The sequence below is a fragment of the Ochlerotatus camptorhynchus genome, unplaced genomic scaffold, assembly GCF_037179485.1.
Source record: "Ochlerotatus camptorhynchus isolate MF236.1 unplaced genomic scaffold, CSIRO-AGI_Acam_v1.1 ptg000434l, whole genome shotgun sequence".
In the NCBI taxonomy this organism is placed as follows: domain Eukaryota; kingdom Metazoa; phylum Arthropoda; class Insecta; order Diptera; family Culicidae; genus Ochlerotatus; species Ochlerotatus camptorhynchus.
Genome location: NW_027040920.1, coordinates 9,622,647 through 9,647,620, shown reverse-complemented (window position 1 = coordinate 9,647,620; position 24,974 = coordinate 9,622,647). Strand labels below are relative to the sequence as shown.

The window sequence follows — 24,974 nt, the reverse complement described above, 5'->3', positions numbered from 1 at the left end:
GGTCAAATCCCATATGCTACGTGTACTCCATTTATGCGAATTCGATTTACGCGGTACGTATTACTCGCGCTCTTCGAGGGGAGAGTGTAATTTCAAGGAAGATTTGCAGAGACTGCTGGGAGAACTCGGAAATATCTTCTGGGTTAAAAGACACTCAAGGGCCACCCACATTAGATCCGTTTGCGTTGCGTTGACGTTAATTTGACAGTTAGACAATAGATTTAGCTGTCATTTTACCGCAACGCGTCCGATCCGGATCTAGTGTGCGTGGGCCTTCAAGAGCTGAGTGGTGCGGAGTCACTCGTGGTGGTAAGCTCCAACCGGTATTATCCTCGGATTAAATCCCGATCAAGAATGTCCGGCTGGTTTGATGTCGACATCAGAGTTAATCAACATAATTCTGAGCAAACATTTTTCAGATCATACAAACAGGGACGGTATTAAAAGTTAATCCGAGTTGGAGCTTACCGCCATCGAAGTGTTTTTCAAAACAAATCCACACGGCGAATGAGAACGACTCAAATTTGAGTTTAGTTCACTCATAATCGCCAAAAGTGCAGGAACTCAGCGATGAGTAAAATTTGTCTCATGGTTTCCTGTGGAAAACCTAAAAAATCTGCCGGAAAATGCGGAAATTGACGAAAATTTTATTCAGCCTCGGAATAGTACCAATAGACTGAGTGAATCCAATCTTTACTTTTCTCAAATTCGGGAATTTTTCCCTGGAAAATCCTGGGAAAACATGAGGCAAATTAACTCATCGCTGAGTTCCTGCACTTTTGGCGATTATGAGTGAACAAAACTCAAATTTGAGTTGTTCTCATTCGCCGTGCAACTGATCCAAAACAACACCAAGGCTTACACACTTAATCTAGCTCGGTAAAATCTCTAACAGCCGAATACCGCGGCACTTAATTGTGCTGATATCTCTGCAAAATATCTGTTAGCGGAGTCTCGACAATTGTCTTACTGAATCTCAGCTTATTCCGAACTTTATCAAATATTGGCTAAATCAAGCAATTCGACAGTGACCATGCATAAGGACCTAACAACGATGAAATGTGTCCCATACAGTGCTGTAACAGGTTGTATTGGCTATCAAAAGCTACGGCAAACGCACCGAGAAATGTTAATCCAAGCGTTTTAGTAACAAATGAGAAAATCGACGAAGCGAATCGATCATTGCAATTAGACCCTTATGGACACTCATTGTCGAATTAATTGTAAACAAATATTGAGAAAGTCACGAACGCGTTCTCATTATGGTCGCTATATTCATAGTCTGGCGGATAGAATCTCGGGAACCAATTGAGCTGTCAAATAGCGGAACCAATCGAGCAAATCACGACCAACAACAGAAAAGAGCACATCAGCTATTGCGAACAAAACTTCGGAAACCCTTTTCTCGTGACTCAAGGCTCGCCTACGTAAACTTACACCATCTTTGGGCTGATGTAAGTTTCCCCTATCCGATGATGCCGATAATTTGCGTTCGATTGGCGAGGAAAGAATAATCAACGTTTTGTTTATAAAAGTTGATAGTACCTTTTCAATTGTTGGTCTAAAATATATTGAAATGGTTCCGCTTTTTGATAGATCGAAATTCAATCCGCCAGACTATGAATATAGCGACTATAGTTCTCATTTGTATTCTGAAGAAAAGGCTCTGAGCGGTGTTGAAGAAGGGAAGTAAACAAAGGCAAGAAAATGAATGTTTTTCAAGCAAAATAACTTGAAAATTGAAAGTGATCTACTCCGCACTGCTCAGCTCAAGAGTAGTCGAAAATCCGGAAGAAGTTGGATGAAAATTCAAAGGCAGCTTAATGCTTTTCTGGTCTCCGAATTAAAATGTGTCCCGATTCCCGGGAATAGCCATCAGCGGGAAGCCAAAATTGGTCGGGAAATGGAAACAACTAACTAAGATAACCTCACATTCAGAGGACTGCTTGGGAAACGCTGATGGCATTTCTCTAGAATTTCAAAAGCAAAATGATTTATAGACTATATTTAAAGGATAATAATAATGTAACCAAATGTGGAGAACCCAATTCAGTAGATCTGATTAGGCTCAAAAGTTTCGTGGGCTTTTCCCAAAAATGCACCAACTCTGCTTCAGAAGACATTCTAGCGCTTATGACACGTTTTCCGAAATTTTAATGCAATGACCCCACTTATAATCCAAGTATACATATGGAGTGGACGGACTTCTTAGGAAGGAACCCTTGGAAACCCTGAAAGTCCCTACCTCCTTTATAAATTCATAACACGACCCTCAAAGCAATAGTACACGAAACAAAACCAATTTCCCAATTACGTTCAGCATGTCCCTTTTTTTCTCAGTGAACGCAGAGTAGAAAACCTATTGTGATATTATCTCCTAGACGTTAAGCTACGAACTCATAAATGTATTTATATAGAATTAAACTATGTATGTATTTGTACAACAAAACTAGCCAATGATACGGAAATAAATGGAACAACTACTAAATCTATCCGATGAGATGTACTAAAGTATAGCTACATACTTGCCTGTATTTGAAACAACCCAAATAAATGTCCCAAACTTCATTCTGTGCTCAACACCACTTGGTTCTACTATCACACACCTTGAGCGTCCGACTCAGCGATTCCATCGGACGGAACTCGAACGGCTGCCAGGGTCGCACCATCGGCCCAATCAACGCTTCACAGTTGGGTAAATAATCGAAAAATACCTGCCGAAAGCGGTCCACATTCGTCCGGTAGGGATCCATCGTGGACCAGTAAAGTCGGTTCTCCTGCAACTGCAGCCGCTTGAACTGTCGGTAGAACTTGGCCAGCAGCGTTTGGGCCTGGATTTAGATTGGGTTAGATTTTCCGAAGAGAACATTTTGAAACAAAACCTTACATTCCGTTCCAGCCTTTGCTTGTAGTTCCAGTTGACCCGTCCGTGCATGCCCAGATCCTTACAAACCGGCCACCGCATGGCCGTCGCTCTTGGGATAAGCCAATCCCAGAAGTATTTACTTTCGCGAAGCAGTTCATCCCGTTCCTTCTTTGACCGGGTAGCTCCGTAACGATGCTGTATCCAAGCATTCAGGAAAGGTAGCTCGTGCGCATCCGGGAAGGTAGCCAGAACGTACTTGGGATCCTCGCAAAGCTTAAGAAGAGCCCTCTGGAAAGTTCTGTTAGTTTACATCGTCATAATGGAAATTCTAACCAAGCATTACTTTCAAAAGCTGCTGCAGAAATGTGGGATCCTTTGAATCAACGTACTCGAAATCTAGCACATCGATCTCGGTCTTCTTTTCCCTGGCCTCGTCACGACCTTTGAGAAATCTTTCGTTCCACAGCTTCAACTCACAGCGCCACATTTCCTTCATGCAACGTGCCACCGCGCCCGTCTCATCCACGTTGCCTTGCTCCATCCCGAGTGCCACCCGGATGGCCTTTTTCACCGGACAAACCGGTCGTTCGGTGTCGTCTTCCAAAATCTTCCGATAGTCAAACTCAAACGGAACGGCCCCGCGACAACAGCGGAAGTACTTCTGCATTGGTTTCTGTTTGCGATTAATGGCGAGCATACTCCTCAGACAGAATATGCCCTGTTCCTTGTCGCAGGAACATTTGGTCCCATCCAGGAGCATCCGTTGACGTTCGAACGATTCCCAACATTCCGGGCAGTCACTTCGGGGAGTAAGCATACACGATACAATCGAATCGTCGATTAGCTTGCGCAGCAGCAGCTGTATCATTTGGTTGTCCCGTGCCGTCTGTTCGGCTAGCTTCCGCTCGTCACGGACTTTGGCAACTTCTTCGTTGAGCTTCTCTCTGCGAATCGGATTTGAGCATGAAAAAGGTTAAGCCGATGGGTTGAGGGGATCATAATATACGGCACAACGTATGTACATTTTTTTTTTAATTCTGCGAATAAGAAAATCTAAACTCATACCTTGTTTTACGTTTATACGAAATGAATAATAAAACCAACACAGATTGAAATTGGATATTGTAATCAGAATTCGTTCGCCATGAACCCGTGCCAAGGTGTGCAACGTCCAACCCTGGAGTCGACAATCTCTTCCGGATACTCTACTGAATATTATCATTGCTTGTTGCTCTTCCGGCACCAGTGCTACTTGTCCAGCCCATCATAGCCTGCCATGTTTTATATGCTACACAATATCTAGAGGAAATGGATGTAATATCGGCCTAAGTACCCCTAATTTGACCCATGCATAAATCCAGTAATCGACTAAATTTTCAATAGCGACCAAAAATATCCAAAAAATGACGCGTTTATCTAGATAAAATTGAATAGATTTTTAGCGATCCATAGGCAAACATTAGTGTCATTTTCCCTATTCCGTTATATTCTTCATTCTTCTTATTTGGCATTATTACGTCCCTACAGGGACCTTGTGCCGGTCCTCAATTTAGTGTTCTAGCACTTCCAAAATGGTTAAATGATGTTCCACACCATCCTCCTTTGGTTATTGCACTTGAAGGCAACCAAATACTTGAGGTCATTCCACCCGAAATGCTGACCGCGACAGTATCGGGGAACTTCTTTCGAATTTGGACTGGCACAGGATACTCGTCCCTGCCTATGTCGAAGCAGCTGCCCAAACGCTCTCACATATTTTGGCTTACGTCATTGAGCGACGCGTTCCGAAAAAAGTTCCTAAACAAGGTAATTAAAGTCTTAAAGTCTTCCAACGGAAGCTTCGATCTCACCCGAAAAGTTTTTGGAATTATGTGAATGAGCAACGAAAGGAGTCTGGCCTTCCATCGACTATGGTACTGAACGGCGAAGAAGCTTCATCCCCTCAGGACATTTGCCGTCTGTTCTCAACCAAGTTTGCGAGTGTATTCTCGGATGAGAACCTACCTGACGAGCACGTTTCTCTAGCAGCCAGTAATGTTCCAATGTCTGGTCAATCTTTTGCAGCTATCAACATCGACCTAGCTATGATAACTAGGGCAGCTTCGCAACTGAAGTCTTCCTTTAAGCCTGGACCTGACGGAGTTTCCTTCCGTCTTTCTCAAGCAACACATCGATAGCCTGGTAGCTCCCCTCTGCCTTCTGTTCGAAAAGTCCCTCTCCAGTGAGGTGTTTCCTTCCTGCTGGAAATCAGCTGAGATGTTTCCAGTGCATAAGAAGGGATGCAAAAGAAACATCGACAACTATCACGGCATCACATCGTTGTGTACCGTATCTAAACTGTTCGAGTTGGTCGTTATGGAACCATTAGTCTCGCACTTCGAACAGCACTTGAGCGAAGACCAGCATGGTTTCATGGCAGGGCGGTCGACTACTTCCAACCTTCTGTGTCTCACCTCGTACATTACGGAGAGTATGACAGACCATATGCAAACAGATGTCATCTACACTGACCTATCAGCCGCCTTCGACAAGTTGAATCGCCAAACTGGATAGGCTCGGTATAAACGGCAGTCTCCTACGATGGTTCTATCTGATCGTCAGTTGGAAGTTGCAATCGATGACTGCCGACCTCCTACGTTCCCTGCCACTTCGGGTATTCCGCCTCGGCCCGTTGATATTTCTTGTGTATTTCAACGACGTCAATTGCGACGGTCCACGACTGTCGTTCGCAGACGACATGCAAATCTATCTCCAAATCCGAGCCATCGCTGACTGCCACCTTCTCCAACTCCAACTCCAACGCTTTTGCTAATTGGTGCCAACTGAACCGCATGGTTGTAAATCCAACAAAATGTTCAGCAATCACGTTCTCACGGAAGAAACATCCAATTACATTCAGTTATATCCCAAAATGGTGAGGACCACAAGGGAAAGAGCGTCCAACATAGCTCTGGTCTTCACAAGCTCCTACCTCACGCTTCCACGTGTCGGATGATGACAGCCAGTATATGCCCATATATTTGCTGGTAGCGGGGTGTGGGCAATGTCATCACGATTAACCCATATCGTGATGATAGCAAGGCTGAGGAGGTGCGAATCGTCGAGCGTCTGTCCACCAGGAGGTGCGGCTCGAACAGCGTCTGTCTGGGATCCAGCGGCTGAAAAAGAAATGCTGTATTGTGTCAGCTAAATCCAAGATGGCAGCCCCATCTACACAATAACCCGAGCGTCTGTCCACCAGGAGGTGCGGCTCAAACAGCGTCTGTCTGGCTTCCAGCGGCTGCAACAAGAAATGTTGAATCGTGTCAACTAAACCTAAGATGGCAGCCCCATCAACACGATGTAGGTATCGCGACCCTGGTCGGCTAACAACTTCGTCGAAATAGTTAACGGCTTCATCAATCGACGAACACAAGTCAAGCGACTGCCAATCTACCTGGGCCAGTGAGTGATTCAATGCGACGTAGTCAGTTCTACGAAAGTCCAGGCTTTGTACATCAACGATGCTTTCATAGGGAACAGGAACTGATCGATTGATGAATGCTTCCAACGCTGGATGATCAGCGTCTAGATGAATCAGAGGTTCGGATGCCTCAGCGACACTGCACTCTAGTGCGGCGGCTTCGTTCACCAACACAAGATCAAGCAGCCGAGAGTTTCTGTTTGGTACAGAATTAATTTGCATTAAGCCATGCAGGCTAAAACCATCCAAAAGAGCACAGCAGGAAGCAGGCATGTACGACCGAAGAATGTTAATGGTTGGATGATCAATTCGCGGAAATATTCCAAACAAGCCCAGACTGGTTATAGTCGCCAAATACCACAGCTAGATCGTTGTGATGTAATCGGGACAATACAGTACCAATGGAACTGATATGGTTCTCAACGCAGCTCAAATTAGATTTACGGTCAGGAGGAAGGTACATAACGCCGATGCTTATCATGCTGTGTGACGTCGTAATCTTCACCAATAACTGCTCAAGAGAAGTAGCCGGAGCAGGATCTAGGCAACAGTCATTACGAAAAACTGAGAACCTACTGCCAAATAATTGTGCTGAGTGAATTCGATCATCTAGCCAGGTCTCGGTAAGAACTATTGCATCGTAGTTGGACTCAACAGCAGTCAAGTATTGCTTAAACCATCATTAGGACTAAACCCAGTCTGTTGATGTAGAACCAAATAAACAAACAAACAATGAGAGTTTTCTGAGCCAGTACCATTTTTGCATTAGTTCAATTTTGTAGCAACTACAATCATACTCTATACCCAAGAAAGTCGAGAATTTTTTCAACCCGAAAAATTCCTAGACCGACCGGGAATCGAACCCAGACGCCTCCGGCATTGTCTTGCTTTATAGCTGCGCCTATACCAACTGAGCTAAGGGAGTATATTCTTCATATAATTCGTGATTCAAGCGACGCCATCAGATGTCATTTTCTAGATTATCGCCGAGTACTGTTCGCATCGGAAGTTCGGCCGTAGGTGGCTACCAAGAGTACCCAGGGGGGGTTGGGGAGAGGCTTGTTAGGGTTTTCTTCGGTACGTACCACTGCTACCTTTGACGGGCCATGTCATTCGTGTATGGCTTGGAAACCTTTCAGGCGTCTTCCTTCTTTGGTAAGGATTGACACGACCTAGAACGACATCGGATTGACCCCGTGCCAAAAGGGGAATGCTCCTTTTCGGTTAGAGGTAACCTCCCCGAGTTTCAAACCTCCTTTGTGGTCAGTCGGACCAGAGGTTGGAATTGGTCCTTAACTGTTAGGCGAATCGTGTGGTCTGATTGGGCCTGGAGGGATCTGGTGTATAACACACGAATGTCTGATACATGTAACCGTTCTGTTACAAACCTTAAATTCGATGTTTTTTTAATTGCACCATGTGATCGATGTTGCAGGTAAATTTAAACTATAGCGATAAAACCCACTGGGAAGGCGACACGGCCATGCTTAACGGCCTATTGTTGAATACTGAGTCACGGGGTGATGGAGAGAAGGGTCCTGCGATGCTCAGCGAATGGCCATCGTTCACTTTTAAACAGGTGAGCGTGTACACCAGAAGCGATTAGCTAGTGGAGTAATATTAATACCTAGGGAATCTAGTGCAATCGTAGTGAATCGTAGTGACCTGTTGAACACCGATTTTTCAAACCACTTACTGGTTGGCGAGTCTTAGACCTCCATTGCACACTACGGTAGAAGTGACTTTCTAGTCACCGATATCGAATTGCCAATGACCATTGTTCCTCGTGAAGGAGGCCCTAATCACTAAGGAGAGATTCCCTTCCCGGTTTGACAGAGTGTGCCCTTACCGTCGTCGACCAGCTTCGTCTGAAGGAAGCGCCACAATCTGTCATACAACCCCATTACCAAAACACCACACCGCTAAACCAAACCGCCATCGCACGAAAGCGAACGAACGGTAGAAGTGCTTGTCAGACCGCCATCGCTGTATTCTCCGGTAGACCAGTCAGTCTTTATCGTCCACCATTGCCCGAATCGTTCTGAAATTTCAGCGAGCGCTCGCTGGACTGCATTTGTCGTAGTTTTCGAAAAAATATACGTGCCGAAATATCCAATACACCACACTACTCACTCCTAAGTGTATTGAGGAATGTTTGGACAATATAGTTGCTACCACCCCATAGCTACAACCCTGTGGTGCATCGTTATACCTCTATGGTTATACATGGTTATACGCCGTTAACTGTCAGTGCGCTTGGCGCGAAGAGAAAATAAACTTTTTTATCTTTGCTATGACGAGAACTGTACGATTACTAAAAATAAAGAGTTCTGATTATTTTGATGATTAACATGCAAAGCATATTTGGCGACGAGAAGTGTCTCTGAAGAGTCGTCATCGAAAAACCGGAGTTAATATGGCAGAAGGCGGAGAAAACTACCATTTTTCTAGGTTCGAGGAGATCTCCCCACAGGAGCTGTTTAGGCAAAAGGCGGCGCAAAACTCGAAGCTGTTGCTTATTCTGGAGCGCCTTTCCAATCAGCAGGCGGCACCAGCAGCTAATCCGAAGCGGAGCGCTGAACAGATTGTCGAATCACTATCATCGGCAATCAAGGAATTTTGTTATGATCCGGCAGCCGGAATGACATTTGACCGGTGGTTCAACAAATACCGGGACCTCTTCAGAGCGGACGGTAGGGAGCTGGACGACGCTGCGAAAATACGTCTTCTGTTGCGCAGTTTGAGCGTACCAGTTCATGAGAAGTTCACAAACTACCTCCTACCGCAGCATCCACGCGAACTAACCTTTGATCAAGTAGTCCAGAAACTGAAGGTTATTTTCGGACAGCAAAAATCACTTTTTAGCAAACGTTACGATTGCCTCCGGGTGGTCAAAAGTGATGCGGATGATTACGTCACATACGCCGGAATCGTAAACCGGCAGTGTGAGGAATTTGATTTGGCGAATCTCACAATCGACCAATTCAAAGCTCTGATTTTCATCTGCGGAATGCAGTCTTCGAAAGAAGCCTAGGTCAGAACGCGCCTTCTGTCGAAGTTGGAGTCTGATGCCGGAAGGGAGATCAATCTCGAAGTGCTCATCACGGAATGTCAGCGGTTGTCGAACCTTAAACACGACACTGCGCTAGTGGAAAGCCAAGCAACTTCCAGTGTACATGCCGTTCAGCAGCACAAGCAGTAGCATCAGCAACCAAGGCAACCGAAGGCCGGCTCAACTAATGCAACCGTTCCTCGTTCACCCTGCTGGCAGTGTGGGGCAATGCATTTTGTCAAAGATTGTTCCTACACAAACCACATCTGCAAGCAATGTAACAGGCAGGGGCACAAAAAGGACTACTGCAGTTGTTTCAACCGAACAGTCAACAACGCCGGTGACAACAAACAAGCGCCTCAACAACAGAAGCAAAACAAGAAGAAGCAAAGTCAAGCAAACAGGATTCATTCGGTAAATCAAGCCATTCTGTGAAGCTTCAACTTGACTGTGGCTCGGACATTACCATGATCTCCGAGCAGAACTGGAGGAAATGCGGTTCACCCACTCTTTCGCGAACAGATCACAGAGCGAATACAGCATCGGGCGAGCAGCTGCCACTACTAGGAGAGTTTGCTTGTGAAATGCAGATCGGCGAAGAGCAGCAACACGGAACCTGTCACGTCACGTCAGTTAAGGGACTGAACTTGCTCGGTCTGGACTTCATGAACGCTTTCGATGTTTAGGCGAAGCCGTTGTCCACCATCTGCAACCAGGTAAATTGTTCCAATTCATTCGATTCAGCCAACTGGTACCTTACCCGTTTTCCCGAAGTTTTTAGTGATTCCCTCGGTCATTGCACGAAAACGAAGGTGAAACTCTACCTGAAACCCGAAGCGCAACCGGTCTTCAGACCGAAACGACCGGTACCATTCCATGCAGTGCCCAAAGTTGATGAGGAGTTAGACAGATTGCAGCAGCTAAACATCATCCAGCCGGTGGACTACTCTGCCAAGTCAGATTTGTCTCGGTTATGAAAAATTCAAGTCTGCGCCGACTACTCTACAGGATTGAACGCGGTACTCGAACCACATCACTTTCCGCTACCAACACCCGAAGACATTTTCTCCAAGCTGTCGGGTAGCAAAGTGTTCAGCATTGATTTATTGGATGCCTATCTTCAAGTCGAGGTAGACGAAAACTCGAAACGGATGCTGACCATCAACACCCACCGTGGGCTATTTCAATTCAACCGCCGGCCCCACGGTGTGAAATCCGCACCTGGAGCCTTCCAGCAATTGATGAGCAAGATGATTGCAGGCTTGGAAGGTGTGGATTGTTTTCTGGATGACTTCCTTATCCACAGCAAGGACAGAGAAGAGCATGACCTATTTTGGAGAAGCTATTCACTCGCATCCAAGAGTATGGGTTCCGTCTACAACCAGAAAAGTGCAACTTCTACAAAGAAATCCGGTACCTAGGTTTCATCATCAATGCCAACGGTATCAAACCTGATCCTGAAAAGGTAACTTCAATAGCCAAAATGCCGCAACCGAAAGACGTCACCGAACTCCGATCTTTTCTCGGAAAGTTCGTCCACGAAATCCATCGAATCCGGCACCCGCTGGATGATCTACTCAAAAAGGACAGGAAGTTTGTATGGAGTGACCAGTGCCAGAACGCTTTTGACAGCATCAAAAATGTGTTGCAATCAGACTTGTTGCTTACGCATTACAACCCAGACATCGAGTTAATCGTAGCAGGTGATGCTTCGAAGACTGGCATAGGTGCCATCATAATGCATCGTTTTCCGGATGGGCAGATCAAAGCGATAGCACACGCCTCGAAAACATTGACCAGCACCGAACAGAAATACAGCCAGGTGGAGAAGGAAGCGTTGGCGTTGGTTTTCGCAGTAACGAAGTTTCGTCGAATGCTGCTGGGACGAAAATTCACGCTTCAGACAGATCATCAGCCGTTACTCAAAGTCTTCGGATCAAAAAAAGGTATTCCACTGCACACTGCAAATCGTCTTCAACGGTGGGCATTATTGCTGCTTGGATTCGACTTCAACGTGGAATATATCGCAACGGACAACTTTAGATATGCGGATGTACTTTCTCGGCTAATAAGCAACCATCAAAAACCCGAGGAAGAGTACGTTATTGCCACAGTCAGTCTGGAAGAAGAAGTCAACGCAAGCCTGGAGGAATGTCTCACATCGCTGCCAGTGAACTTCAAGATGGTTAAGACAGCTACAAAGAAGGACGTCCTACTGCAACAAGTCATATAGTACATTGACGGATGTTGGCCGAACAGCAGCAGTATCGCAGATCGAACCCTGAAGACCTTCCATATTCGCCGTGAGTCTCTGTTAGTTGTCAATGGATGCATCATGATGAACGACCGTTTAGTGATACCAGAATGTTACAGGCAACACTTTCTAAAGCAGCTGCATCGGGGTCACCAAGGCATCGAAAGGATGAAAGCCATCGCTCGCAGTGTGGTCTACTGGGCCAATATCGCTGATGATATTGAGGATCTTGTTCGTCGGTGTTGCATTTGTGCCAGTACAGCAAAATCTCCGGCGCATTATCAACCTCAACCGTGGCCAAGGGCAGACGGTCCATGGAAGAGAATCCATCTAGACTACGCAGGACCACTTGACGGAATGTACTACTTAGTCATAGTGGACTCATATTCGAAATGGCCAGAAATTGTTCAAACTCGCTTGACGACAGCAGCTGTCACGATCAGATTTCTTCAGGAAACCTTTGCCAGATTCGGTATTCCGGAGACTATTGTCACCGACAACGGAACGCAGTTCTGTAGTGCTAAATTCAAGACGATGTGTCTGCAGCTCGGAATTATCCACATTCGTACAGCGCCATATCACCCTCAGTCAAATGGCCAGGCAGAACGCTTTGTAGATACGCTAAAACGCTCATTGCACAAAATTGTTGAGGGGGAAGAAGTTCCATCAGTCGAAGCGCTCCAAACTTTTCTACAAATGTATCGTTGTACGCCCAGTGCAACACTTGCTGGGAAGTCACCTTCAGAGGAAATGCTGGGCAGGCCGATGCGTACAACATTGGATCTCTTACGACCATCAGCGTTCAACAGTAAGTCCGATCAACAAAGTCCGAAGTTTACATCGGGTTCAACAGTCTACGCGAAGCTGTATCAGAATACGAACAAGTGGAAATGGGCTTCTGGTGCTGTTCTTGAAGCCATCGGCGGAGTCAACTTCAACGTTCTGCTCGACTACCAGTCAGGTCGGAGGAAGCTTATTCGGTCACACGTGAACCAGCTTCGACCTAGATGCGATGATACTTTCAAGCCGTTATCAGCACCAACTCAGTTCGACATCCTAGGGGATTACTTCGAACTTAAGCAGCATTCTTCAGCACAGCAGACCGCTATACAACAGAATATGAGATCGACTGAACCGGAACAAGTTAACATTAGCCAGCATCAGGATGACAGTTCAGACGACGACGAATTCTTCGAGACTGGTTCATCAATATCCAATCAACCACCAGTTTCGCCATCAACATCGAAGTCTCCCAGACCAGCCAGAGATCGCCGGCTTCCAAAACGACTGGAAGACTATGTCGTCGGCTAGAATTAAAGGGGGAGATGCTACCACCCTATAGCTACAACCCTGTGGTGCATCGTTATACGCCGTTAACTGTCAGTGCGCTTGGCGCGAAGAGAAAATAAACTTTTTTATCTTTGCTATGACGAGAACTGTACGATTACTAAAAATAAAGAGTTCTGATTATTTTGATGATTAACATGCAAAGTAGTAGTTAAAGTTAATGAAAACATAGCAATAGTGGTTAAGTTGATCAGCTTCGGGTTTTAATTAATTTGAAAGCTTGAGTACGCCAAGCCCCTCCAGTTTTCCCGGTAGTGTGCCGACACAGTTCGCAGAGTTTCGTGCTGCTGAGTCGTTGTCGGGCAGAACATTTGTTTCATGCAGTATGAGGCACTGGCGGCTTATCTAGGTCTTTCAGGCCATCTAAGCCATTCCTCTTCTCCTCCTTCCACTTCATGAATTGGGAGTTTGTTGCCACTTTTTTAAATTCTTCCACCCAGGATATAGCCTTTTTCCATATCAACTGTTAAGCGAACCCCACACGGTAAGAAATATTGTCAATACTTACAAGTATTGACAATAATATTGATGATGTGAATACAGAAATATTGTCAATACCGATGTATTGACGTCAATATAAAATGTATTGACAATACGATTATTGTCAATACAAACTGTCGTGTAGGGTCCACTTTACACACATTCTGCTTCTACCAACTGGCTTACATTCAACATCCATACAGTTGAAAGTTATATCTCTGAAAGATTATAGATTATAGGTTATAGATTACGTCAACTTACTTTGCTTGACAGCCAACTTTGCAATATAACAATAAGATATTGAGCAACGCGAGTTACTCAGAGTTACTCAAAATTAACTCCGATTTTACTCATGATCGAAAGCTGTCTTACCCCCAGAAAAAAAAACTGAATATTACTGGTGACCAGTGGTGGCACGAGTCCTGGAGTTTAACATTTTTTCCTTAACATTTGATACTTTTTGCGATAACCATTGTGACGAAACACAAAAACAAACTGGCAAGCGGCAAAAATGTCATGACATTTCTAAACTGTTTTCTGCCAGCGACAGAACATTTTCGCACAAATTTATGTCGTGTAGAATTTTGCTGATTTCTGGCTAATTACTGCATTAATTTGATTTTTATTGCATGGAATTAAAAGATAAGAATGAAGACTGACCACTAGCATTGATGTTAAAATTATGCGTAAATAAGGGAGTTGGTAATTTACTGTCACACGCAAGCCTGCATCTAAAATTTCATTACAATAAACTGTTTGGAAAAATCAGGCTGCGAGATTTTATTTATTCTCTATCTCCGCTGTTCGCTTGGAATGTAGTTATAAACAACAGCCCGTGTGCTGGCTGTTTTGTTTCGCTCTGGACGATGGTTTTTCAAAAAATGTACTGTTGCCACCTCTGCTGGTGACATAAACATCCATGCGTGAAAACTTGTATTTCTTTTCACGCAAACTTGAGTGGTATGATTTATTATATTATTATATCGAACACGCCATTTTAAAAAATTAGGCGAGAGTCAAAATGGCCGAATTCCAGCACAAACTTGGTTCCTTGCCGCCCCTAGCGAACTCGCTATTTGGCTCGGAACTGCTCAATAGATCTTTTCGATGCCGTCCGTTGTCCCGTATTATCGTCCAGTCCCACAGCCCTGGATTATCGGAATATCCGGTATCATTGCTGGAATTTCGAAGCAATACAATCAAACCATGAGTAAAAGCCACTAAAAGTAAGCAACCGATTTGGATTCATTTCCTATCCCAGCAGAAAAAGCAGCTACAGTTTCGTTTAATCGGCCCACGGGCCCGTCGTTAAAAGTAAGCCTAAAACTGTCACCAGTTTTACAACTCGTCATTTTTAGGCACATTTAGTGAGCACATCGTCTCGAAAGCACAATTCCCTACCCGTTCGTCGAACAATCGCTTAAAGCTGTCATAATCGCAAAGCGTTTGACCGCTGGAGCAACCGGGAATCTGCACCACCCGTTCCTGATGTGTCAGCATCACGTGGGTTCCGTTGGTGCACCTGAAAATGCGGAAACGTAAGCAACACATTTACCACAGACTTCATCAACACCAAAAAAAGCTTACTCCAGCTGTGTAAAAACCAGATTCGAAGCAAATGCATCGATTTCGCTAACCCTCCACTGTCGTTTTCTCTCGAAATCCCTGTGCGTCAGAGGGTGCTCATCACGATACAATCCGAGGAAGGCCATTGCCTTGAGCAAAGTTCCGGAATGGGTAAAATAGAACGTATACGGTTCCAGGTCCCCGTCGAAACGCTTCAACAAATCACCAAAAGCATTGCAAGCCTGTTCGTACGTCAGCTCGTACCCGTATCCATCGATCCAGTAGTACTCCAAATCCTCTCCAAACTCCAACACCTTTACAGATGATTTATCGAACAGCGAACACCACGGTGAGGTATGCTTTTTGCTCCATGCCGTCTCAAAAGCACACGTCTGATACATCAAATGAATGCTCTCTGCATCCAAATAGGTGCCCACTTTCTTCGAGATTCTCCCAATGACTTCCTTCATCGGTTTACTGTTGTAGAACAGATCCACCTCTCGTACCGCATCCGGATTGCGTTTAATCTCGCTTCTCCACCTATCGCAAAGCTTATAAAACCTCAACACCGGATCCCGGGACAGCGGAGTCGGATACTCCACATCCACCGTCCTTCCAAACAACCCCAAACTGAAATTCCTCGCGCTGTTCTCAGCCCGCTCCGTCTTTGTAAATTTAAAATAGAAGTCCTCTCTTCGATAATCCTTCGGTAGTGCTTCTCCATACCGCGATCGGAATCTCCTGCCCAACTGCTGCATCTCATCTGCTCCCTCTTCGACCAGAATCTTCTCCTGATCCACGCTCAACCGCGGTTTCCATCGCTCAAACATCTGCAATTCCTTCTTGCATAACTTCCCGTGCTGCAGGATGTCGTCACGAATGCCCACCAAATCCGTATTCATCCTTTCGATCACCTTCTGGGATGGATTTCGCGTTCCATGCCGGAACAAACCCCACGTCCTTCGGACACGGCAGCCATCGATACCGGTTGGATTGTATCCCACATCACGGAACACATGACGGTAGGGAGTTTTGGTAGCCAGCCTCCGGTGAATCGCTTCCCATGGTTTCTCCGCACAGGCTTGGCCAAAAACCACCGCTGCCGGAACAGAGCACACAATCAGCAGCAACCGTAGCAGCATTTTAACATTGCACTAACCAGGGATTACTGACAAAGGATTTCTGTATAGAATTTAGTATTATACGATTTACGTGGTCACCTTGACGGAGCGATAGCAAGCGGTTCCGTCAAAACAAAAACAACACCACCCACAATTTCATTCATAAACAAGTCAACGGTAGGCGTGTGATGTTCATTGCTTTCCAAGAGTGGAAATGTATGCGTGATGCGAATGCAATTAGACTACTAGCCACCAGGTGGAGATACAAATAAACGTGTTGGTTAAAGTGGGAAGTGGTCTTAACATTCAGTTCAGGAAGAACTTCTACACTGAACGTAAACATCCGCAAGACTCGAATGATTATTACATTGCTCGAGCCCTTTAACAACATGCTTTCAAAAATTGGATGATTGCCTTATGGTGGAATTCGTCATCAGCTGATAAGCAAGGATGATATTTACTTGAAAATTGGCTGTAAAATATACATCGCTCAGAGTGTATTAGATCAATAATTCAACTGTTTGCATTTGCATATTCATCACTAGGCGCAGCAGCTGGAAGTTGCACTACCCAGGGAAGAGCAGCTTCTCTTGAAGATGGCTGGAGGGACATTCGTTCCGCCATAGGTAGTACTGCTGCAGCGGCACTAGGTACTGCAATCCCGGACCAGCACGGGCGAGAATGCTGCAACACCGCACGAGATTGAATGTAGAGCGATACAGACAAGCGCGGGATAGACAAAACTCGGTATTCCGAAGGAAGAAGCGTCAGCAGGAAGACCGAGATCGCGAGGCGATGGAAAATCTGTACCGCGTAAACGACACACGGAAGTTCTACGAGAAGCTAAATAGTTCGCGCAAAGGCTACGTGCCGCAAGCCGATATGTGCAAGGACTTGGACGGTAAACTTCTTACGAACGAGTATGAGGTGATTGAGAGGTGGAAGCAGTACTATGACGAGCATCTCAACGGTGGAGCACGCGCAGAAGACGACAGGCTACCGGCCCCTGATCTTCAAGAAGTTGAGAAGGAGATCGGTCGGCTGAAGAACAACAAAGCAACTGGTGTAGATCAACTACCAAGTGAGCTATTAAAATACGTTGGTGAAGCACTGGCTAGAGCGCTGCACTGGGTAATTGTCAAGATTTGGGAGGAGGAGATATTACCGGAGGAGTGGATGGAAGGCGTCGTATGCCCAATCTACAAAAAGGGCAACAAGTTGTATTGCTGCAACTACCGCGCGATCACACTGCTGAGCGCCGCCTACAAGGTACTCTCCCAAATTCTATGCCACCGCCTGTCACCATTTGCAAGAGAGTTCATGGGGCAATACCAGGCGGGATTCATGGGTCCCCGGGCTACCACGGACCAAATTTTCGCTATTCGGCAGGTTCAGCAGAAATGCCGCGAATACAACGTGCCCACAGATCATTTGTTCATCAATTTCAAATCCGCATACGACACAATCGATCGAGATCAGCTATGGCAGATTATGCACGAGTACGGATTTCCGGATAAACTGACGCAATTGGTCAAGGCGACGATGGATCGAGTGATGTGCGTTGTTCGAGTATCGGGGACATTCTCGAGTCCCTTTGAATCTCGAAGGGGCTTACGGCAAGGTGATGGACTTTCGTGTCTGCTATTCAACATCGCGTCAGTAGGTGTGATCAGAAGAGTTGGGATAGACACGAGTGGCACGATCTTCAGGAAGTCCATCCAGCTTCTTGGCTTCGCCGATGACATTGGCATTATGGCACGGAACTTTGAGACGATGGCGGAAACGTACATCAGACTGAAAGCTGAAGCTAGGCGGATTGGACTTGCCATCAACGCATCAAAGACAAAATACATGAAAGGAAGAGGTTCTAGGGAAGACAATGTTAGCCTCCCACCCCGAGTTCAGATTGACGGTGACGAAATCGTGTATTTGGGCTCACTGGTGACCGCCGAAAATGATACCAGCAGAGAAATTTAAAGACGCATTATGGCAGGGAATCGTGCCTACTTTGGACTCCGGAGGACGCTCCGGTCGAATAAAATTCGCCGCCGCACGAAGTTGACTGTCTACAAGACGCTGATTAGACCGATGTTCCTCTACGGCCACGAGACCTGGACTATGCTCGTGAAGGACCAACGCGTCCTTGGTGTTTTCGAACGGAAGGTTTTGCCTACCATCTACGGTGGAGTGCAGATGGATGACGGAACGTGGAGGGGGCGAATGAACCACGAATTGCACCAGCTGCTGGGAGAACCATCCATCGTCCACATTGCAAAAAATGGGCGACTACCGTGGGGTGGGCACGTCGTAAGAATGCCGCACGACGACTCAGTGAAAATGGTTCTAGAAAGCGACCCAACAGGAACAAGAAGAAGAGGCGCGCAGCGGGCAAGGTGGATCGACCAAGTAGAAGGTGATCTACGGACCCTTCGCAGACTACGAGGCTGGCGAACTGTGGCCATGGATCGAGTAGAGTGGAGACGACTTCTTCGGACAGCAGAGGACAACAAGGCTGATTGGTAAGGTAAGTAAGCATTTTCATATTGAATAGCCAGGAACAGCCATTCCATTTATGGATACAAAAATCGTTTGTTAGTAGAGGAAACTTCCTTCACCACGAAATAGATAATCTTCGGATCCTCACTTTACCAAGTTCGTACCACATATGATAGCGAAGACTATGTTTGAGCAATTTTTAGTTTGTATGGCGTGCAGATTAGCGGGGTTCAAACTAAAAAGTGATCAGATTAAGAACGGTCAGATTACCAGGATTCCACGGTAGTCAAGAATTGTTCAAAGAAGTTAGAGAACTTTTTAAAAAATTAGGAAATCTTGAAATGCTTAGGAAATGTATATTAATGCTAATAATTTAAAGATCATGTTATTTTATCTTTCAGCCATCGGCTGGTTCATCTCTTGGAACCCTGGGACGGGGTGCCTCAAATAACTGAGTTGAGTATTTGGGGCCCCAGAAGGGGCGAAGCAGCGGTCCCAGCGGTTTGGGACCGCTGCTTCGGCTGATGAGCCATTCGATAGGGTGTTCCTTATGCTATTCGGTACACCGTAGAGAATCCATAGATTGCTAAACACTGGGCAATCCACCAATATGTGTTACACTGTCATGGTAAGGTTGCAAGAGACACAAGTTTTCCGGAATTTGAAGGAGTAGCCCATGTTGTGTGTTGCACGTGTGTGTGCCCGGACCGGAGGCGAAACAAGATGACCTGTTCTTGTCGACTTGGGGTCGACTTGTCGACTTGAATAAAAGATTACCCACTCAAAGTTCCAGGCGTCACGTATAGTGAGCCTGACCCAGCGCTTGAAGAGTCGGTCAAAGCGGCCAGTAGCTGCCAGATGATCTGATTCACAATTACCTCTAATGTCACAGTGACCCGGTATCCAGAGGAAAACGGTATTCGATGGTGATTGTTCTCAGATCCCCTGGATCCATGGATACCTTGGGAACTGGGATTCTAGGGCCGAAAGGCCACTGGCATAGTCTGCTTACATGCAGATGGGTTTGTTGGCGCTCATAGTAATAGCGTGGAGCATGGCTGCACTTTCCACGGAGAAAACGGAGCATTGGTCAGAAAGCCGGAAAAAAATGGCTCTCGGTAGGGTCTGCGATTCCAAATCTGACTTTTCTTCTAGCTTTAAAGCCATCCGTCTATCGGTGGTGATGGTCGTGATACTTAGTCCCTAGAATTTCGGCACGGTAAGCGCTCAGCTCCGGAGAGTTGTCTCTGGCTTTGAAGCGCCTTGCTACTGAGAAATCAACGCAAAGTGGAGGCTCCGTTCCAGTGGACTTCTGATACTGGGGGGTGTTTCTGATGGGTCAGAAATCTGTTCTCCTCTCTGAGGAGGCAGATCTCTTCAGTTCCGTTTGTTTCCTCAAATTGATTGTCCTCGACGCTAGTGTTTCTGACACCTGGTACCTGAATGGTAAAACTCTAAGTTTCACCCAAGTCGAGTCTGCTGGGGTAGAAGAGAGCAGCCCTGCTACAGTGCAGATGACTTTGTTGTAGGTGGGAGTCAGTCTGGTGATGAAGAGTTCAGCAGCTGGGCAAAAGAGCTTTATCCCATAGAAGAATCTACCACTACGGCAACCCTCAGAGTTAGGTCTCTATTGCTGCATCGATGCGGGTCGAAGAGCGTACGGATCAAATTCAGTCTTGTGCGGCAACTGTTCCAGATCTCATTGAAGTGAGGAGCAAAGCTGATTGTTCAATCCAGAAGGGCTCCGAGAATCTGTACGTTTTTTTTCCGTAAAAGGATAAGGATACCATCACATTTGATCGGGTCTTGTATGGGGCGATGTAATAAGCGGCATATGTGTGATGTGACACTTTTCTCGGCTGACAACACAAATCCGGATTGAGACGCTCATCTATGGATGGAGGAGACTGCGGACTTGAAGCTTTCTGCGAAGAACCTTTTGGGTGAGACCTACTGCCAAGAGTACAATGTCATCGGCATAGACAAAGATAAATTTCTCTTTTGGAAGTCCATTCGTTCATCGCAACCAAGAAGATGGGGACCATAATTACAGAGTCCTGCGGGACACCAGTTTCTTCCATGCGAGACGATAATTTATAGAATCTCATGGAAGTGTACGACACTTTGTGAAAGCTCAGAAAGTTCTGGAAAAGTTCATGATAGACTCATAGAGGTACACAGAACATCCAAAAACCCGTTGAAAATTCCTTATTACAAAGTTTTCTTTACACCATTGAATTAAAGTTGAAGCGCATTTAGGGCTGATTTTACTGTAAATGTCTCGCAACAACTCTGAAGAACAGGGCCCGAGGAAAAAAAGCCGCGATACCCTTTAGAGATGTCTTGACGAGCCGAGATCCCGACTATTTGAATTTAATGTATGTGTTTTTAAAACGGATAGATCTGAGGATTTAGTAGTTAGTGTCATCTTGTGTTCTACCAAGTTGTTAGCTGCCCATCGGTGTACCCCCATGTTTGTCTTTTTCATCAGAGTGTCGCTTAGTTCGAGATCAAGAGCACATTGCTCTCTAAATCTTGTGTTCACAATCCCTACCCTGTCATCCATTTGTCACAATTTGTTACCTCTAACCTAGAGATAGCCGCGAGTAATCGACCCTCGCTTCACTAACGTTAGTTTTAAGTAATTTTGTAATCTAAACAATGAATATCGACTCCGCAAAGCTACAGCAAATGAGCATGAAAAAAAAACTTATTATAAAAAAAATCCCTGAAACTGACAGCAATTCGCATTTGGTAATCCCTCCGTTGGAGTAAAAGATAGTCTCCCGGCCCAGAGACAGTCTTCAACGCCAATAATTAACCGATGGCTGTAGGACATTATATCTCTTTCTAATTTGGTAGACTACTATATTAGAGAAAGATCCGCCCTACAGCCACCATCGGTTAGTTGTTGAAAGAATTTAAAAATGTTATGGATACACCCCACTCACCTCACATCCGTCCTCTTCGTCAACAGTCCCATCAGCTTCTTCCGCCTGCGCTCCATATCCTGATGCTTCCGGCATAGTTCCATCCGCTCCTGCTCTCGACCCACCATCAATGCAATCTGATCAGTGAGCAATTCTCGTACAATCAGTTCCGCACTATCACACGCACTGGTGGACAAAGGGATCTTCCGTTGCATCATCTCATCCTGTTCTTCTTCTCCGTCTTTGGTAGCATCAGTCTGATTGGCCCGAACCCGTTTGGCAAACCACCGGGACGCCTCGTTCGGTATTACAAAGTCCGTATTACGATACTGCTTATAACGATTCAAACAGAATGGTACATTCGGTTGGAATGTCTTATTGGAAAAACTCTTCAAACAAGGCTCCCGAACCCGTTGCGGTTCCAGATACGGTGAACAATAGTGATCGGCACTGGTCGGCCAACCTAGTGATTCAGAGCTTCGCTTCGGTCGACAAGGCTTTTGCGGCGCCGGAGGAGGAAGAATTCTCTCCAAACCTCTCAGCGTGGTCATCATATCCAAATGGCAGATAGCGGACATTAGCAAGCGCTCATTATTGGTGTAATTCTGACGCCGTTTTCTGGAATAGTGCAGCTCCAACAAGAACCAAAGGAACGATAAATCATTTCCGCGAGACATAACGAGTGCTTCCCGAAAGATCTTCGGCGGACAAAGCGGATAAACTCCAAGTCCTCCTATCAACTCCCGACAGCGAAACACACTGTCCTCATCCAAATCATCCCGAATCGCTTCCAGCAGAAGGTTCATGACGACGACTTGCCTGTCCGAAAGCTCTTGAAACCAAAGCGGAACCGACCGGCGGTCAAGAATTTTGTTCATTTTGCGTTCTTGAATGGAAAGTGTTTTAAACAAAAATAATTAAGATTTTCCTGATATCCGGAATCGAACGCACCATTTTCCGCCAGCATCAGCTGGAATCCTTCCATGTAATTTTGATACGCCTCGATAGCGGCTTTATATTTTTTGTCGAAAATCTCATCTTGGGATAAAGCCGAAGATCTTCGTTTTGAATGTTGTCGGTTTTTCTGCTGCCCTTTCTGGAAGTTGGGTGAATTTAAGGGCCGTAAAATGTTAACATTGTGTTAGCAACTTACCGCAGCGTAGGAATCAGTACAACTTTCTCTTTCCATTCCACTTTCACAATTTGCAGGAATCCGCAAGAATTTATTCACTAACAGTTGAAAACAATTTTTTTAAAGTTTCTTTCCGTGAGGAGAATGCTACGCAAGACGGCCTACTAACGGGATTTTTCTGCAGATGGTGAAACGGCAAGCATAACGGGACTCGCATGAACACCAACAAATGAGTTCACTCGTTCCGCAATCGCAGCCCAGCGGAAAAAGAATGCGAACTGAACACGGCCAATCATACCAACTCAGTGAGATTAATTGACTCAGAGAATTTTCTTTCCATACGAAATTTACTCAGATTTGGAATAAACTGCAGTTACTCACAAGCTATGAGTAACTGCAGTACTATCAACCTCCATGTCCATGTCGATGGGGAGGGCCTACGTATAATTTTGAAATCAAATTATAATCAAACCATTTATCGATAAAACATAAAAAATAGTTCATTTTTAATCTTTCTATGTTTAGTAATATTTTTGAGTCTACACATAATAGTGGAATGCGTTGATTTCTTATGGGTTCCACTATTATAGGAACACTTCCGCAACTATAGGTGCAAATGACTGAAAATCTTAAGGAAAATTTTAAAAAATATTTTAAGATTGAAATATGCAAATATGCTTTATTTTAGGAGAGCTACCGATAAAAAATAATCATATCCGGGTCCTACTCACTTTTCCGGCACAAACTTCATACCGCAACTATACTGCCGGTGGAAGCATAACTGTTCCATGTGACATTTTGACTTTTTTGAGGTTATGATGCTTAACGCTCGGCTTAACGTTATAAATCAATACAAATTTTTAAAATATTATATTAAAACATGCTGTTTATTCTGGAAAAATCTGGAACAATTTTTAAAATGTATAAGAAATTCTTCAAAAGTTATAGTCTGTTATCCAAATAATTCATCGTAAACATATTACAAGATCCTAACGATTACCCAAATGGTAAAATTAATCTTTGAATTATTTGGATGATACCGTCGTAAGCACATTAACACTTTTTTTTTGGAAAATTTAAGCTATCATTCTCAGTTCTGTTGCAATTTACAAACAAATAAATTATATAATGTACTAATCAACTTGCAACGCCTTGCCCTATTTGCACCTTTTCGTGACACTTATGATAATTTGGTATTGAAAAACTATAGAGTAAAATGATGAGATTTTTTTTTAATAAAAGAAATGCATACAACGGTTAACCTTAAATAACTATCATTCCGAAGACCAACTAAAAATGATATTTCGTCTTCTCCAATAACAAGTACGACAACTGCCAACAGAGAGGCCTTCCTATCTACTTCAATTCAACGAGGAGACCTTTACCAGAGTACGTTAGCTTCAGTAGAGAACGTATCGTTGGCGATCAGCTGGATTTGTTTCTTGGAAAACAGTTTGAAGTATTTAAGGTCCTCACTGTTGATGTTGCTTGCGTATCCTAGCTCATATCGTCCTTTTTGAGAAATTTTTTTTTCTCATTATGTCCACGTACGGGCGAGGCTTGAATAAGTTCAACGTGTAGGGGGAGGAGGGGCATAGTGAGCATACCGCAGTTTGGCCCTGGATCTCTAGCTGCATGAAACAAATCAACTGTTAGTAGGTTGAATATCATTATGATATTGATCATACCACCAATAAATTTGTTCCGAACGGCCGGAAGTCCAAGCTGGTGCACGGAGATTTTGACTTTGATGAGTGAGCTTTTTCCATGAGAAATCGACGGCTAAATCCATTGTTTACAAATGTAATTACGCCCCTTTAAAATGTTGGCACTGAAATCAACTATTTTAAAGAAAAAACTCCAACCGTCACTCACGAAGTGTCAAACATAACAACAGCAGCAACTGAGAAGTTGTTCACGGTGGTACAAATATGCGTACATTTTTCAACTCGTCAGAGAAATTCGCAGCAAAAATTGGAAAAATTTCTTTTTATGCATGCAAAATTTTGACAAACTTTCTATGGAATAGTTGTATTACGCTCGGTATTACCATAGAGATAACTCTAAGACCACTGGGTCCCGAAGAAAATCATTATTATTTTTGGCTCACTCAGTACCAGAACAACGGTCCCAAGCAGTCCCAAGCTATTTCACTCACCCCTGCATGTTCTGCATGAATCCACACACCCCTGATGTTATCTGTCAAACTTTCATAGCGAATCAAAACAAACATAGTGTAGTAATAGAATTTCAACTAGAATAGGGTA

At 44.8% G+C, this 24,974-nt stretch overlaps 2 protein-coding genes across 4 annotated transcripts; both read right to left on the bottom strand.

Annotated features, from left to right (window-relative positions):
* Window positions 1-1,950: 1,950 nt before the first annotated feature.
* On the bottom strand, window positions 1,951-22,800 carry LOC135711686 (uncharacterized). 3 transcript variants are annotated; one of them, XM_065234612.1, is made up of 6 exons: window positions 22,729-22,800; window positions 22,527-22,671; window positions 21,597-22,461; window positions 3,210-3,810; window positions 2,888-3,154; window positions 1,951-2,831 (listed from the first exon to the last, which is right to left on the bottom strand). In XM_065234612.1, exons 1-6 carry the CDS (start codon window positions 22,762-22,764, stop codon window positions 2,577-2,579), a joined length of 2,169 nt encoding a protein of 722 aa, XP_065090684.1. In that variant the 5' UTR covers window positions 22,765-22,800; the 3' UTR covers window positions 1,951-2,576. The 3 variants fall into 3 exon arrangements, with proteins under 3 accessions (XP_065090684.1, XP_065090685.1, XP_065090686.1); XM_065234613.1 differs by having other exon boundaries at window positions 22,527-22,662; window positions 22,729-22,797; XM_065234614.1 differs by having other exon boundaries at window positions 22,527-22,659; window positions 22,729-22,797.
* Window positions 14,716-16,236, bottom strand: Mipp2 (Multiple inositol polyphosphate phosphatase 2). The gene is made up of 2 exons (XM_065234462.1): window positions 15,050-16,236; window positions 14,716-14,984 (listed from the first exon to the last, which is right to left on the bottom strand). Exons 1-2 carry the CDS (start codon window positions 16,168-16,170, stop codon window positions 14,801-14,803), a joined length of 1,305 nt encoding a protein of 434 aa, XP_065090534.1. The 5' UTR covers window positions 16,171-16,236; the 3' UTR covers window positions 14,716-14,800.
* Window positions 22,801-24,974: the final 2,174 nt, after the last annotated feature.